The sequence below is a fragment of the Thunnus thynnus genome, chromosome 5, assembly GCF_963924715.1.
Source record: "Thunnus thynnus chromosome 5, fThuThy2.1, whole genome shotgun sequence".
Taxonomy (NCBI): domain Eukaryota; kingdom Metazoa; phylum Chordata; class Actinopteri; order Scombriformes; family Scombridae; genus Thunnus; species Thunnus thynnus.
This window is the reverse complement of record NC_089521.1, coordinates 11,115,034-11,132,676: the sequence shown is the minus strand read 5'-3', so window position 1 is coordinate 11,132,676 and position 17,643 is coordinate 11,115,034. Positions and strand designations below refer to the sequence as shown.

General features: G+C 40.5%; 1 protein-coding gene and 1 long non-coding RNA gene across 2 annotated transcripts in view; one reads left to right on the top strand and one right to left on the bottom strand.

Moving 5' to 3' along the window:
• Nucleotides 1–17,241, top strand: part of LOC137182753 (neural-cadherin-like) — a 99,517-nt gene extending 82,276 nt beyond the window's left edge. The window contains exons 28-34 of the mRNA XM_067589197.1: nucleotides 371–554; nucleotides 836–1,002; nucleotides 3,539–3,803; nucleotides 4,437–4,620; nucleotides 8,875–9,125; nucleotides 15,408–15,562; nucleotides 16,205–17,241. Coding sequence (XP_067445298.1) covers nucleotides 371–554; nucleotides 836–1,002; nucleotides 3,539–3,803; nucleotides 4,437–4,620; nucleotides 8,875–9,125; nucleotides 15,408–15,562; nucleotides 16,205–16,771 — 1,773 coding nt within the window. The 3' untranslated portion in view covers nucleotides 16,772–17,241. The remainder of the gene's footprint in view (nucleotides 1–370; nucleotides 555–835; nucleotides 1,003–3,538; nucleotides 3,804–4,436; nucleotides 4,621–8,874; nucleotides 9,126–15,407; nucleotides 15,563–16,204) is intronic.
• LOC137182760 (uncharacterized) lies at nucleotides 4,436–6,432 on the bottom strand. The gene is made up of 2 exons (XR_010928369.1): nucleotides 6,286–6,432; nucleotides 4,436–4,599 (listed from the first exon to the last, which is right to left on the bottom strand). It is a non-coding gene; the product is annotated as an uncharacterized lncRNA (long non-coding RNA).
• Nucleotides 17,242–17,643: the final 402 nt, after the last annotated feature.

Sequence of the window (17,643 nt, the reverse complement as noted above, 5' to 3'; positions counted from 1 at the left end):
GATTTTTGTAGTGGATTGGTTTTGTACTTCTTTTTACTGCCCTATTTACTGTCCCTATGCAGGTTCAATAAAATGTACCTCATCTCTATCTTAGTAGTAATAATATCAGTATGAAATGGCACTTTCAAGAAAAGATAACTCAAGAAACAATATATCATTAAACAATCAGCAATCAGATAGTAATTTATAGCGTTTCATACTTAATGATAAGACAGTTTTCTCTCTCTCTCTCTCTCTCTCCACAATCACATTTCCGTTCACTCATCTACTATGATTACAAGGACATCCACCATTTCATTTTCTTTCCTTCACTGAGTTCACTGAGTCCTCATATTTTTTTTTTTTTTTTTGCTGTTCTTCTTCCATTCAGCTGTATGACCTTGGTTCCCCAGCTGAATCATCCAACACTGTGCCAGGCTGTTCTCTTATTGATGACCACTGCACCAGCATGGAGCAACTCCCTTCCTGTGGCAAGAGGGGTCGCTGTCACGGCGAGTGGGGCTCTTTCAGGTGTCTGTGCGAACCGGGGTTTACAGGGCCACAATGTGACCAAGGTAAACATATTAATTACTTTAAATTGTCTGTAAGGCTTTCTGGGAAAGTATAGTGTGTCTTAGATCTCTATGGAGTTAGTCATTTTAAGCCTCACAAAGTATACAATCCAAATGGGAAATTCTGTGTTCTAAAGCGTCACTTTGCTGCTATAGGAAGATAACCTCGCCTTACATAAAGTGTTTTTTTGCAGAACAGCGTGCCATCGTCGTGATATGCTCGCGTATTTCCCAGCTGACAGCTGAATTAATTGGACATGCTTTGTGTGTTTTTGATCGACAAGTGGCTCCAGAGTTCTCCTTTGACGGACGGAGCCACATTCAGTTCCAGCTCTTATGGTCCCTCCCCGCGCGGCAGACAAGAGTCCAGGCTGGGCTTCGGACACGTGCTGCCGCCGGTGTGATCCTCAGCTTGCTTTCTCAGGAGCAGAATGAATATTTACGTTTAGAGGTGAGTCACAGCTGGTCACTCCCATCCACCTTGACAGCTCTGATTGTCTTGTTTGTGAGCGTTAAAATGATGATTAGGGCCCGAACTGTGATTGCTGCAAATCCTTGTCAGGCTGAGAGTGAGTAATATCAGGGTTGGAGACATATGGGTGGATACTGAGGGGGCTGCAGATTGACATATGTATGTTCTCGACAAGGCCTTTCAGTAAGTCTGCAGAACGCTGCTATTGAGAGGCTGCTATTTAAAAAAATTAGCCCTCCTTTATCCAAGGTTATTTCTGTGTCTGGTTAATGTTTCAACACAATTCAGCATGGCAAGAAAGCAACTGTGTGCACTGCAATTCGAGGGCAGAGTGCTCTTGATGGTCAAATCCCCTGCTCTGTACTTAAGGGTTCTGCCAAAGCGTGCTTCAAGTGGTGAGCTCAAAGTCATGTATGCATACATGCTGCTCGCTTTGCCACAGCCAGGACTGGAGTGGTGCTCACACAGAGCGTTTCCTGGAGAAACTTCACAGAGGATTTTTTCTTATTTTACTCTTTTGAAGCATTTTGTGACCTTTCTCCAGGAAAGGTTCTATATTAAAAAAACTTTACCTACTTATTTCTCCAGGAGACAAGTCTACTTCACTTTGCCATACCTCCATAGTAGCATGCCTCTCCTGACTGACACATTGCTGAGTGGATATGAAGCCAGTGTTTCTTGTCAAAGCCTTTAATCTCATTGACTGACAGGCCGAGTGTGAGGAGTACCTGGAAGTGAATGGTTCTGTTAGGATTGTCACTTTTGGCTAACTCACAGGTCAGCTGTTTGCAGTGAACTTGTCTCACTTACGGTGTATTCCACACCGCTGGTCTGTCTTTGAAAACATCTTGTCTTTGTGCTTGTGCTTGTTATTTGTTAGACAGCATTGTTTAAACTGTCTGCCTCATCTCTTGTTCTTCCATGGACTTTACACTACATGAGGAAAAACAGCATTCCTCTTCCCATGCAGCAGTCCCACAGTAACAGGAAAAGGAAAAGGCTGTAGCCCTTACTGTATGTGGGATGTGAAGTCTGTCTATGAAACCATCTCTGAAACTGAATTGGTGAGCTGTATAAAACATCTGATGTCTGTCTTTGACAGCATGCTGAAGCACTTTCAGCCCGGGTGTCTCAAAGCTCTTAGAAACACTTGACCACAAGCCTAGTGCGTTTGCTGACAACAAGCACTAATTTAAAGGGCTGCCTCTCTACCCTTTTTTCTTAAGGGTAGATATGGGATAGAGTGCACACTGAATAAATAATCACACTTTCACACAAAGGTTACAAGGGGCTAGTTGGGTATAAACAGCATGCGGCTCTCCAAGGAGTATGGTGCCTCTGTAAAGAAAACATTTATCTAATGCAGTCTGTGAAGGAGTTTTTTGGGAGCAACTGGCATGAACTTCTTTCTCAAAGACCAATAACCCCTAAGAAGTGTAAAACTCTAAAATCATAGCTTCTCATTTTTTTATTTTTTTGCATTTAAATATGATTTGACTCTGAAAAGTAAAAATAGATAGAAACTCAGACTTCAGAAATTCACTTGAACATTTTGTGCTTAATGGTGATTGCAAAGATCTCTGCGGGCACTGGGTAAAGTTATCAGATTTTTTCCTGAGTATTGATTGAGTCCTTTGTCCCTTGCTCATTTTTTATTGTGGACTTGAGGGCAGGATGAGGCAGTGGTGAGAGCAGAAGTCAGCTTTTACTGTGTGTGAATGTGTTTGTCCAATGGGGGAGATGCATTTGAGATGCCCATGCTGAGGGAGAAATAGTTAATGCAGGCTGGGCTGAATGTGAATTATCTTGCCCCACTGTTTCCAATTAAGCTTTGGACATGTACAAGCTCCAGTTATTGGAGCCCCTCATTGGTTGAGTTCATTGTGTTCGCTCATCCATAACTGCTGAAGATAATTGTTGTTTCTTGTATACCTTCCCTTCGGGATGACTCCGGCTTCTGCCATGCAGTGATGTGTACGGCAGCTTTGCAAGGCATCATGGCTGCAAAATTGCTGAATTAATTTTTACCACTGAAATTTTTATGCCATTTTTCTGGCAGGTTCACCACAGAGAGCCTTTTCTGGGTAGTTAAATTTCATAATCCTTGCCTGGTCCAACCTTTGCTTCCTTTTCTTCACCATGGGAACTGGCCTACTTCTCATAATGTTGTTATGCTCAAGATCTGTTTTCGCCCATCAACATAGCATTATATGGCAGGGGTCCAGCTCTGTCAGTTTAGAATTTGTGTCACCTCATTTTACAATTTTATTCACACAGCTGTTCCAAGTCATGAAATCCACTCTAACAGAAATAGTGTTAACAGCTGATTCTGTTGGAGCTATACAAAAGTCTTCTGAATGCAGTCCAGAAGTAGAGTTTTGATGCCTCTAATGTGAAGCCCATCCAAAAAAGAAAAAATTAAAACATCTTCAGGGTTTTTTTTTTGTTTTTTTTAATCTTTTGTCTGTTTTGAAGTTTGCATTTCAAATCAGCAAAGCTCTACTGTATATCTCAGGTTATTCAGGGTCTGCTGGCTGTTTTCTACAACCTCGGTGATGGAGAGTACAACCTGACGCTGCCCTTCCAACGCCTGGATGATGGAGAGTGGCACGAGGTGGAGCTCGATCGCTACGGCAGAGAGTTCACCCTGCGACTGGATGGAGGTGGAGGACGGCGGGAAATTACGGCCTCTCCTGGGCGTAGTCAAGAAATCATTATTGACCCCTCTGTGGTGATGCTCGGAAATTCTTTTCCCTCAGGACACAACCGGAGCTTTGTTGGTAGGTGGCTACTTACGGGTTTTAGAGGAATGAGACTGAATGAATGGATGTACAGATAAATCAGTGCGTTGAAAAATCAATCAAATCAATGGATGATTGATATTTGAATTAGCAAGTTCATTTGGCGATATGCAAACAGTACTTAGAGAAGTGAACATCACAGTTATAAATGTATAAATGTTCAGATGAACGGACACATACAGGATTCAGTGGTGATCTTTAACACTTACTGGTACTTCTATATTTCACAACATGGCCCAAAGTTGTTTGAAGCTGTAGTTTTAGGTAGATGTGAGAAAGTGAGTCAGTGGCACTGATCTGTATTTAAATGATGTGTTAGACCTCTTGCTTCCCACAGAGTGAGCAAACTAACCAGCAGAGAAAATATCCTGCAAAAAAAGAAGTCCATGCTGACAGCTTAGCCTGAGGCTGTTTGTGTGTTGTGCACAAGTACGTTGGTCTGCAGGTGTGTCGGTGAATTGGTTTGTGTGCGCATTTGAGTTTACACCCCTGACACAGTGTAAATGTGTGTCCATAAAAGATTTTGCCTGAGGACTGCTGTCTTACTATGTCTTTTGGCATTGTAAACTCTCTGTTTTTTGTTTCTTCTCCTTTCTTTCTCTCTCTCTACAGGCTGTTTGCGTGATCTGAGGCTTTATGGCCGCACCATTCCCCTGGATCAGGAGCAGTCTTCAGAGGGGCTTCAGGTGGTCTCCTCCCAGGGCATCTCCGTCGGCTGCTCTTCAGAGGCCTGCAGGAAACATCACTGCTCCCCTCCTCTGGTCTGCGTAGACCTCTGGAGACACCACGAGTGCAGGTGCAGTAAATACAAAAAATAAATACCCTGGGATGTTAATAAGGCCTTACAGTATGCAGGCACGCTCTGTACATATTTGCACGGATACATCCAGAGACAAGCAGTGCATACCACAGCCTTGTTTATAATAAAATTAGTAATGCCAGTACTTAACTTGCAAATTAACAGCAATTATTAGAGCAGCTGGATAAAATAATGTAAATGTGAAATAATACAATTTGAAACACTTCTACAAAGCAGGGTGAAATTAGTTTGAATACAATTTAGTATCATTTGTCAGCTATAAACATGGTCTCGCAATCATCATTTACTTGTATGTATGAGTTTTTACAGAAGCCCTGAGAAGCAGGTGAGAAAAAAAATCTTATGATCCATTTTTTAAGTCTCTACCTCTTAAGCTTCATTTATACTCCTGAGCGGACGCGCACACGGACAGCTGCAGACACCACGGATGGGTAGTTGATGTGTTTATACTACCTTCTGGGGTCCGCTTGGAGGATGCGTTCCACACATGCGCAGTAGATCGCCGTCTACAGGAACACAACGTTGTGTCCGGTGTGGACAGGTCCGCATGGACACAACAAATTGCAGGTACGCGGATGTCCACACAGAGCCTACGCGCAAACCCTCTGATGACAAAATTTACGTCATGCGTACCTCGCAGACCTTGCAGACTCACAGACGCGGAAACTACAATTTAAGCTTGAGATGGAAAAGTCAATCAAAAATCAGCTGACTGGCCTCAAGGGTGATTTTGATTGGTCTAAGTCATTGGCTCTCAAAGTGGGGTCCAGGAAACCCCAGGGGTCCTTGAGGTTCCTGGGGATCTCCATAAAAATGGGTAATAGTTCAATTATACTAATATTCTATTCATTAGAAGTTAGCAGAATGTATGAGAATGACTATTCTGATCATTCTCATACATTCTAACCATCTCTCTCAATGGTTACCTCCCCACCTACAATATAGACAGTTATTGAATTCTCTACTAAATCATATCCAACAACTATCTTCTCAGGCAGGGGTCCCTAGAACAGAAATCTTATCAAATTGTGGTCCATGGCTTGTTACATATCAATTTTGGGGTCCTTGACACGAAAAGGTAGAGAACCAATTGTCTAAGTACCAATGGTTCAACTGTCAACTGCTGGACTGATTCAAAATAAGCAATTAGTTGCAATATTCAATAAACAGCATCCAATTCTGTACCATAATTATGAATAATAACCATGTTAATTTAATTTTACAAAATCAAAATGTATCCAAAGTGCTTTTTCTCTTGTGTACAGCTATCATTAAATGTACAGGATTATTCTGTTCCCTTAGCAAGTATCCAAATGCCCCACTCATAAGTAGTTTTTTTTTAATATTCATTGGTAAAACATCCAACGCATAAGGGATGAAGTGACACTGATACCATTACTAACGTTACAGTAAATTAACGTTACCTATGCAGTCGATAGGATACCAGGATAGGTTGTAGCTGTTGGTTAATTATGAACATTATGTTTTTCACCTGCTAGCTAGCAGGCTAACGGCTAACATCAGTATAGCTGACACTAACAGCAGATTAGTGCCAATTAAAATACATTTATAGCCAAAAGAAAGAAATGACAGTAATGTTACATAACTTGCTAACATACAATATATGTACCTTGTGCTCACCTGGAAGAAATCATGAATGCTTTTAGTCCTATTTAGAACATGGGGTGCTGGTGCACTTCAGCTTGTTGTGGCCAAAATGAGTATTACAACAACAAACGCTTAGAAAAGTGATCCTGACAAAAAAAAAAATGTTTCAATTGCCAAAACTTTTTTTTTCACCTGTTTTCACAGATTTTAAAAAAAGTAACTTAGAAAAATGATCCTGGTAAAAAAGGAACTAACGTTGTGATTCCACCAGGAGCATCTGCATCACATTCCAGCTCTGACATGGTTTTGTTCCATCCTTCATACCCCACTAGGAGCGTTTCAGAAATAGAGCGTTTTGACTGCAGTCAAGCCAGCTGCCTTTTAAATTCAGTTATGGCAGCCTATTCAAAGCCGAGCAGTGCCTTTAGGCTACCGCAATTACTACAGTTAATTACTACAGTAGGAGTGCAACTTAACTGCCTGATTTTGTTGACTTATTCATATTTTATTGTTTTGGTCATTTTCCTTGATTTTCATGCCTCTGTTATGAGTAGGCAGGCTACGTAGTTAAATGGTTTCTTTGTTTTGTTTTAATTATGTTTATTGTTGATATACGATCGGGAGCCTGCACGGGGTGTTTTATTTTGAAAATTGACTGGATGCTCTATGCTGTTTCTGTGTCTGACTTCCTGCCCAGCTTGCTCTCCTCTGTGTAGCTTGATGCAACTTCTGTAAAAAATAGACCAGGCGCGTCTGTTTAGCAGAGCAGAGAGCCACTTCTGGGATGCTTCTGAAACGTGCTGCAGCACATCTGGTGGGAGCACAAGCATTGACTAGAGTGGCTACGATCAGCTCCAGTGGCCGCATCGCAGCTGGAACGTGACACAGACGCACCCGGAGGGCTCAAACCGAAAGATTATTCTGGCAAAATCTTTTTTTTCACCTGTTCTTAAGTTATAGACACAGGAGAGAAAACAATTTAGATCAGACTTAGAAAATGACCAGAATTTTTTTTCTCACTTGCCTCTCAGGGCTTCCATAGTTTTCAGTGCAACATGAGACCAAAAAAAAGCTCAAAAGAAGACAAATCATCTGTGGCAAATTGCAGGTGCATTGGCCCAAAAATACAGTATGTCAAGGGGAACAGCCTGGAAAATCACGACATCATATTACAAGGACAGACAACCAAGTAACCAAGTCACAATAATAATAATAACTTTATTTTATAGTGCATTTCATACATAAAATGCAGCTGTGCAGTGCTCTATATTGAGTAACAACCAATAAACCAATTAAACCAATATAATCAAAATTGTAAACACATCTAAAAAGAGGAGTAAAGTAAACTAAGCAAACATTATTGCACTAATTGGCATGTCATTGTGTGGTCCACCATTGTAGTGTTTGCAGTGATTAAACTATTTCAAGGTTGGTATTTTTGTTACCACTTTCTAAAAAGGCACACTTTGTAAAGGGTTTATAAGCTATAAATAGTTGCTTTAGATCAGTTATAAGCCATTAAGATGAACAACTTCTGGGTTGCCGGGTTGTGGAAAGTCCTTTTGGCCAGTAATTTATCCTCCACCTTGCTAGGTCTTTAGTTCATCAGGAAGATTCATTCAATTGACCCTTTGACCACTTATTTATCTGTTCTGACAGATGACTCACTAACTTCTGCTGATAGCTTATGAAAAAATAAGAAACCCATGGATCTTTACAAATGGTTTATCAATATTTAGAACTTGCAACCCTAAAGTTGTTCCCATTATTGGCCTCTAAATGGTCTATTAAGCTTTATTAAACAATTTATTGACCAATAATGTACTCATTAGTTACAATGTTTCAACCCTTTATAGAGTGCTTTACAAAGTAAAGTTGTTTTTGTCTACCCCTGTAATGTATAGTAAAACATCACAGTGAATGCATATACATAAAAACTATGCACATGAAGAAAACACTGTAATCATTACAGATAATATACTAGCTGGATAGCACATACAGAGTCAGAGATTCCTGCAACACGCTTGAAATCAAAGTGTCCACCAGATGGCAGCTAGGCTGAGTTCAGTCCTGTGACACTGTGTGTCTAATAGTGTGTCAACCTGAGAGAATAGTGCATAACAGCAGTGACAGTCAGAGGATCTGCTGCCTCTTTAAACTCTGCAGGACCGCTAAGTCTCCTGGCTGTGATTTCAAGACTCTGAAACAGTGTGGGACTTTACACTGCGGTTGGATATCCATATTCTGTGATTGCAGCATGCCTCAGGATACAAAGCGCTGAGAGAAGCAGGGGGCAGGGGTGAATGATACAGGGGATATTTCGTACAAATATACTGAGGGACTACTACTGCAAAGCCAATCTTAGCTTCTTGGATCCTTTTTCTGTGTTTTTTCTTTTTTTTTTCTTTTTTTTTTAGTTAGAGTATAGTTGACACTCTGTAACCGTCAAGGAGCATATTTTTGAATCTGATATAAGAGGTGTAACTCAAGAGAGATTTATTTTTACACTGTCAGCTTAAGTTTCATGACTCTGTAGAATTCATTTTTCTTTTTATCTAACAGCCTTCCAAGTGTCTCTTGTCTTTGCCTTACACTACAATCACCTGTCTCTTCTCTGCACAGGTGCCCTCCAGGCCACATGACCAAAGAGAGCTCCTCGGGCAAAGTGTGTATCTATACACTGTGCGCCAGCCGGCCGTGCCGCCACGGCACCTGTCTGGCTCACTCTCCTTCCCGCTACTCGTGCCACTGCAGTGAGGGTTACCGGGGACGGCACTGTGAGGTGGCGCTTGCCATGTACCATAACGAGGACGGCAACAGCCTCAGCCTCAGCTCCATGTTTGCCATCAGCATCTGTGTCATGGCCTTTCTAGGTAGCTATGTTGACTACGTAATCTACTACCTGTGGTAACCCAACATCGTCATCTCTTCTCATGTCTCATAATGTCTGTTGTATGTTTTTGTTTGCGAGTTTCATTCTTTTTCATCTTTAATACATTGTTTTTCATCTTGTTGTATTTTAGTTTTTGTCTCTGTTCTCATCTTCATGGTATAATTCTTGCATTATGTTTGGTGTTATCTGCAACATCCCCTGTTTTATTTGTTTGCCATCCCTGTTTGGTTCTGTGAAATCTATTCATACACATATCTTGTAGCTGTATTGATCTTTTGAGTTGTGCCAGGATATGATTTCTCCATGGAAGGTTGGAGGAAACATGAAACAAATATCTGCAATGGAAAGGAAACATTGTATGTCTTAATTTGTGATTCACGGGGAAGCTGTAAAAATCCCCGGAGAATGTTGAAACTTTATGTGTTTTTCTATATTTCTCATCACTTCTGCGTTTCCTGTCTCTTCCAATGTTACGCTCTGACTTCAGAAGTCAATTTCACTCTCAGCCTTACTTTTTATCTGTCCAACTTATTTTATATCCCACCATCCGCTCCTTTTACTTCCCTGATGTATTTTTTCATTCCTTCCACATTTCTCTGTACATTTCTTTTTCCCCAAGCCAACCTAAATGTGCCCATATTGTGCACAAGTGTGGTGTACAGTGTTTGGAGCTGTAATCAGTGATCACACACACGAGGAAAAAACTCCAAAGTTTAAACTGTTTGTTGTCCTTTACTTTTCAAGTTCAATCAAGGTTAATTCTGGGATGAATGCGGAGTGATTTAGGGGGTTAAGGTTAGTTCTTGTATTTCAGTCAGTCATCAGAGTCAGACTCATCTTAGACTTTGGGGATAGTCTGGATTTGACACAAGTGTTGTGAGTTACACTTTGACAGTGATATTGATACATGGAAATATATGGGCCAAGATTCCCATGTTCAGAGATCTGGTAGCGAGCAGCATGTAAGAAAAAAAACAAGGTGGGTGAGCGATAAAAACATTTTGTGCCACAATGTAACATGCAAAAACATTTTAACCATCCACAAAAGCAAACAGCCTTTTTTGTGTGTCCTCTCAAAACTAAAAATAACATGAAGTAGATATTTTTGTGCACTGCACACCACCAGTATATATTTTAAGGTGTGAAAGCATGTTAGCTGGAGAGTAATGTTATTCTCCGGCTAGCATGCTTTCCATTTATTCATATTGCTTATTATAAAATACTCACTTCTATATATATACTGTATATTCACAACCTGAATAACACATTTGAACTTGTTTATTATCTTTTTAAGCAAATTTTGTTGATATTTTTACTGTCATGTCACATGAACTGTCTCACTAAAATGACTAAAACAGCTTTGTTTTAAGCTTGGTTCAGTTTGTTAGATACCTTTACTTTTGGTTGTAAGGTAATTTATAATGCAACTATATATATAAAAAAACCTAAAGACAACTTCTTCTGAAAGGCAGTAATGTAATAAACTTAAGTGTAAACAAAGCCCATAATGTAATACATATCCAGTAAGGTAACAAAATCTTCAGTCCATAATGTCTTAGCATTTTAGCCCATCATGTAATAAGCTCTTGCTTACCCTTTATTATGTTAAATATGGGTATTTGTGTGAGACTCTGGCTTTTGAATTCACTCAGGACCTCTACTAAATTAAAATTTTGTTGAGGTATTTGAAGAATGAATAATGATCATTTATTACATATCTAGTGTCTAAATTTAAGGTTAACCACAGTCTCACCCAGTCACAGCTCAGACTTGGAGTCAGCTAGAGGTGATGAGGGTGTGGCCTGTGAACAACACATTGGCACTTTACGAATGATAAATGCTCACGCTCGAGAAAATATTAAATTACTAGTGTGCCTCAGAGATATGATGAATAGCAGATATGTTTATCAAAACAGCTTGTTTTTTGAGCGTGTTTATCAAAATCAAGTCAAAATCTAACAGCAAATTAATTAATTTACTCATATTTTATTCATTATATTGTGTACAAAAAGAAGCTTTAACATTTCAGGCTCAAGATTTTGTGGGTTTATTGTGTTTTTATTCTGTTATGGGTTTTAAGGGTGTCGTTTAACAATTTAGACTCTGATAAATGAGAACACCAGATTAAGGGAGCAATATGAATATAAACAGTTCATATAATTATTTGATAGTGCAAAAAATAAAGAAGAAAAAGCTTGTTTACTGTAGAAAGAAAGAATTTCAGGAAAAAAAATTACTTAAAAGTAGAGACTGAAATTGCAAGCCCTTGGTGTTGGAGACTGTTGCAAAGTTTGAGGGCATTGACTGAAGCTTGGTCTCCCTTTGAAGAATTTGACTTGTCAGATGATCTAAGGCTGCCTACTGACATATAAAGGGTCATAAGTTCAGAAAAGTATACTGGAGCCTGACCATTGACTGCTTTGTAGGTGAGGAGAAGAATCTTAAAATCAATAAGTATAAGATAAGAGTTATGTGGTCTTTTCTAGTACCTGTTGAGAACTGAGCTGCTGAATTTTGAAGTGTTGAATTTTATGACTCAGTACATGCTATTATTTAAGATAAGGTATGAATGCGTGGATGAGCTTTTCCAGGCATGTAGTAGTTGCAAAATATTTGGGATTTTGAATATATTAGTTTAAAAAAGCACACCTAAACCTCTGTCTTTTTCTGTGCATTTCATGTTAATTCAGAGTCAAAACGCCAAGATGATTTGACATACTGAGAGAGTTCAGAGGTCCTAAAAGTGGAACATTTGTCTCGCTTCTCTTGATGAATTAATCAATTTATTGACTAATTGTTTCAGCCCTAGACCTGAACCAGTCAAGTGACACCAACCCATTCATGTTAACAGTCTAATAAAAAATGCATGGTTGATGATGCCAAAAGCTTGTTAAGCTCTAGTAGGGTCAACTAACCACTTCTGCTCCCAGCAGGGACTTTTTAAACATGTATGCATTAGTTCAAGATTCAATAACTAACCACTTCTGCTCACAGCAGGGACTTTTTAAACATGTATGCATTAGTTCAAGATTCAATAACTAACCACTTCTGCTCCCAGCAGGGACTTTTTAAACATGTATGTATTGGTTTCTCTAGACAACACACCACACTTGTGTCAAAAAAAAAAAAAGAAAAAACAGCCAAAACAATGAACTATCCCTTTAATTCATGGTTAAGTTAATTTTGAGAGGAAATGTGATTTTTTCTGGTCCTCACAAAGATAGAGGGACAGATGTGTATGTGTGTGAATGCGTGAGTGGCTTGTATGTTGTTACTCACTACCCTCTGTAGGGCCACATTGCTGTTTATGAGTCTTTCTGTCAGAGACAGGCTTATAAAACGCTTGGGCAATTCAATACACTGTCCCTGCCTCTATAACTGACTCAACATTCCCTCCAGGGCATGTGGCTAGTATTGGGACATCAGTTATTCTGACACTTGAGAGTGAAAAGTATAAAGCGGTCTTCAATATTTGATAATGAATTCAAAGATGATAAAGTGTGGCCTTGGCATCGATCATGAAAATTCATGTGTTGCTGGCATGCTTAACGAAGGAGCAGTCCATTTGAAGTAGCTTGCCCACTGTTGCTGATGAGGCATTTATATTCAAGGCTCAAACTTTTCACCTCTACAAGAATCACAGACTGTTTGCTAATATAATTCAGAATGGAAAGAGTGGTCTTCTGTGACTGTTATTACATTTTCACATCTTGAGAGAAAAATTTAATAAAGTAAGTTAAATAAATCATTCAATATATTGTCTTGAACTAACGAAGAAAGGGTTTTACCCTGTGATCAGCCCTCCTGGATGGATATGGAAGTGAAATTAATCCAGTGGTCGGGTTTAATGAACAGCTAGTTATACAGTATAGCTGTTTAATGATGACCCTCATCACCACAGGAAGCACTACCATAAATATACACTCACACTCTGCACACTCGCTGCACTAAGCAAGACTGCTAGCTGAGTGCTAAATTAAAGGGGGACTTCTGCTCTGCCTCAACTTATTATTGTTGAGGCAGAGCATCATTAAAACTTAAAATGATCATCCATTATTAAGCTTTACATAAGCCCTCAAAGACCAATCAGAATGTGAGTTCAGCGTGTGCTATTGACAGAGCCAGATGAGCTGATATCTGACCAAGCCTCATTAGTCCAGCATCAAATCTGACAATATGTTTTTTAAAAATTTAAAAAAACAGCTTCCCACATGGGCTCTGGATGCCAAGTGATCATGTAAAGTGCCTGTTCTTTTTATTCCCTGAAGGATTTACAAATAAATGATATTTTTTCAACTCTCCCCCATCTCTCACCTGTCTCATTTCCTTCTGCTCGTTGGTCAGTTTTCTTTTCCCCAACTTCCCATCGATGTTTCATTCTGTCTCAATGTTAATTTCTTCTCATTAACCTCAGACTGGAGCTACAGCGAAAGAGTTAAGTGTTTTGATCAAGCTGTGTTGTACCTAGTTGTTTACTCAACGCTCATTCATAATGCACGGTCCAGTCCAGGCTAACATCATAATACCCTGTTCATAGTAACGGTTAGAGGGCAAAGAGGCAGCAGCATTATGGATTGATGAATGACTGTGATGTTTGTTCTCCGCCGTGAGTGATATTGATCTCACTGGAATGTAGCTTCACACCACTACACACACTCACACACACACACGCCTGCAGCCACTACTGCCCAGAGTTGGTGCAAGGCACAGGCAACCTATGTGTTTACGTTGTGTGTGTTTACCTGCGCCTAATTGTGTGTGTGTGTGTGTGTGTGTGGTCGAGGAGTTGTGCTTCAGCCCCTCTACACTGTGTGTGTATCAAACTCCTCCCCCAAAAGAGATGCATTTAATATCAGCACAGGTGATGTTGAGGGTTGAGGTTAGTGCAGGCCTGCAGGTAATTCTGGAGGTGAGAGGGAGGGCTGGCATCTCATTGGCGCCGAGCCTCATCAAGATTCTGGTGTTTTCTGCTAGGTTCTCCAGCGCAGCGGTGAAGGAGTTGGGTCAGCCGATCAATACAGCTCTCTCTCTCCACCCCATACTGAAGGCAGCCGGCTGAGGATCGAGGGGGGAAGCTTACAATCCTTCTTTTTCTATCTGATATGAGAGCAGCATAGAAAGACGTTAAAGATATTCCAGGCGGTGAATAAATAGAGAGGACGATTTTTAATTGAGATAACACTTTCTTTTGGTGGAGATTAACTCTCGGGGAGTTGTTTTTCTGTCTTTGTTTATGAATACCTGCCTGTTAGTGTGACCCCAAAGAGCTGTTGGTGCATTTTTTTCTTTCGAAGCAATTACTTTAAAAATCCAGACTAATGTGATTACCCCGCATTTCTCTGAAGATTTCCAATTAAACTGATACTTAGCACGCACCATATAAACCATTCTAGTTGAAATGGATCCCATCTAGTGTGTGAGATAAAAGAAGAGGCCAGACAGAGGCCAGAGAGGGACTGAAAAATAGGAACACCGAGAGACTTAACGAGTGAAGGGAGACAAAGGGAAGCTCCAATGTGGAAAGACAAAAAAAAGAATTATAGAGATAAAAAAGAAAGAACAGTCAAAGTGTGAACTAGTAAAAACAGATAGCGAGGAAGGAAAAAAGAGAAAAGGGGATGGCAGATGGGAGAAAAATATTGGTTGAGATTAATGGACTTTAAAGGTCAGTCCAGCATGTTGTATAATTCAGCACACAATAGCTGTGATTGATGTGTATGCTTTAGGACCTTTGCTGTTCGGCTCCGGCAGCATTCCTCTCTCCGCGTTCAGCTGAGCCACTGAGGCTTTGAGTTTAAGCTGGGAGGAGTACAAATTCAGTTAATAGGTTTCCAAGGAACTGCGGTCTTTGATAAGACAGGAAACAGAGAGGCAACATCAAAGGGAATATTTGGAAAGGTGGTGCCTCTGCTTGCATGTATGTTCCATTAGTATGTCTTAACTGTACATTCACTGGAACTAATAGGTTTTACAGCAAATTTCAATCCAGTTGAATATCAATTCACAGTCAAATATTATATTTCTGCTTTACCTATTTATTTAGAAGCATGCTGGGTGTTATATTACATTTTATGAAAAAATACATATATTCACGCTGTATAACCAGTGCAGTATTTACTAGTATTCTAGTGTTTCTATCATCACTTTCCGCTCACAACTTCAATTTCATTTACACCCAAAGATATTTTTTTCTGCTCAGAATCTCAGTTTAATTATGTGAGAGGACTCCTGCTGTGTTAACCTGCTCTCTGGCACCCCCCAGTGTTGATGCTGGGACTCTTCCTGTACTCCTGCTGGAGGAGACACAAGGGCCTGAAGGAGGGTGTGTACCATGTGTCTGCGCACCATGGCGAGTGGGAGGACATCCGAGAAAATGTGCTCAACTACGACGAGGAAGGTGGAGGGGAGCAGGACCAGGTATGACACCCTGGAGGACAAAACAGACATACATACATACACATGCAAACACACATGCCGGTATTTAGACAGGTAGGGAAAGTAAACTGAGCTCTAAACACATAGTTATGTATTTTAAATAAAACAGGATGTAGGCTTAAATAATATGATACACAAAAGAAAGGACAATAAGGAGTAGCATTTGATAGGCCTATTTGGTTTTCAGTTCAAAGCACCAACAAACACCATTCCCTATCAGTTCCTTGGAGATCTGGGAATGTAAGTCAATTAGCTGAAATTAAGCAAGCAGACAGCAATAGTTGTTAACGCCTCTATTTTAATAGTGCTGGTAATAGCAGTTTGCCTCCTTTTGCAATCAGATAATTAATTACTTGGCTAATCAATGGTGCTGTTGTTGCCAACGTCTCTTCCTATGTGGTAGATCTTCATCTGAGGAAGCAAGTCCATTTACTAGTAGAGGCATTAGCTGAGCTACACTGCTCTGAGCACAGATTGGTGTCATGTGGCAATGTTGTTTTTCATTATCTCCTAAATTCCAAAAAGAGATCACACGAGGGGGGAAAAAACCCCTCTCTTTTCTTCTCTACTGTCTTCCTGCCTTATTTCATCCCCTGCCTTTCTCTCTGTTGGTCTTTTTCTCAGAATGCCTTTAATATGGTGGAGCTGCAGCGCTCCCTCCAGCCAAGCCCGGCACAGTCACTTCGGTACAGCTATCCACAAAGTATCATCTCCTACCCGCAGACTAAGCTTCCCCAGGACAACAACAAGAAGGGGATGTCTAATGGGAACGGCAGTGCAGCCATCGCCCTGCGTCTGGCCATCCCCCCCTCAGAGACCGAAACCCTGCCGTCCCCTCTGACCTTCCGTCGCTCCCAGAAAACCCTGTCCTTCTCCAGCCAGGACTTGGCCCGCTACCTGTGTGAGGTCATCAGGGACATGGAGCACCCAGGGGAGCTCGGTACCATGACCACACCGCGCCGTCCCTCTGGAAAGGAACGTGGCTTAGCAGTGGTGCGCTCACTCAGCTCCCTCAGTGCATCTCAGGGTTCAGAAGTCAGGCTTCAGGGGGCCCAGAGCAGCCGGCTGGACAGGTTCAAAACCCTCCGAGCTGTGCTTAGCGATTTGAGAGGAGACTCCAAGTCTCCGGAGGGCCAGAGAGACAAACTGAAGGAGAGTAGAGGGCAGCTGAACTGTGAGAAGAGTGGGTGAGGCACTTGGAGAAACAGAACTGAAGGTTGTGAAAAAGCAACACTAATCAGAGGGTGGTGGTGGAATTCCAAAGGGAGATAATTAAATGTGAAATACTCTGAGACTGGGAGGCTGCCCAGGGTCTATGTGAAGTCTGCTATAAATGTACTGTATTGATGAAACTTTGAACATTTATGTTCTTTGATATAAAATGAATGATCAGATTTGATGTATTGTTTACTTGGCATTGCACTGTACAGTATTTACTCCACAGAAAGCACTTTTGGAAGCTCCCGGTGTCAAAACTATTCATGTCATAAAACTCATAAGAGTAATGTCTGCAAGTACGAAGGCAAATGAATTTCCTATGAGAGAGCGGGCCGGGGCTCTTTTTGCTGTTAATGATTCATGAGATCGTTTATGTGACAAAATGATTTTGTTTCATTTGTATTATCTATTTCCTTTTAAATAAATGAATATCTTTGATAATAGTTTGAGCTTGATCTTGTTCAAACACAAGTTCACATTAGTGATCATCAAATCTCCCGTTTTTTGAAGTTCAAGCCAACTTTCATCATCAAATGTTGGTCAGGCCGGAGTTTTTTTTTTCAGTCAAAATTCTCAGCAGACACAAAGCAAAGCAAGATGTCTTTCTTATTATCTACATATGAATAATCCTATGTTTTTCCTCTTTATTTGTCTACCTTCATTCCTTGCAGTGATTAGAAGAACAGATTTCATGACAGAAATAAATTGAAACAGCTGTTCGTGTCTTATGCAGCCAACTATTACCAGCAACAAGAGGCTCTGATGGGAAGAACAAAGTCAATTTCAGGATTAATCATTCATGCCCAGAGCTTGTAGCCTTCTGACCTGAGCTTCTGGGAATCTTC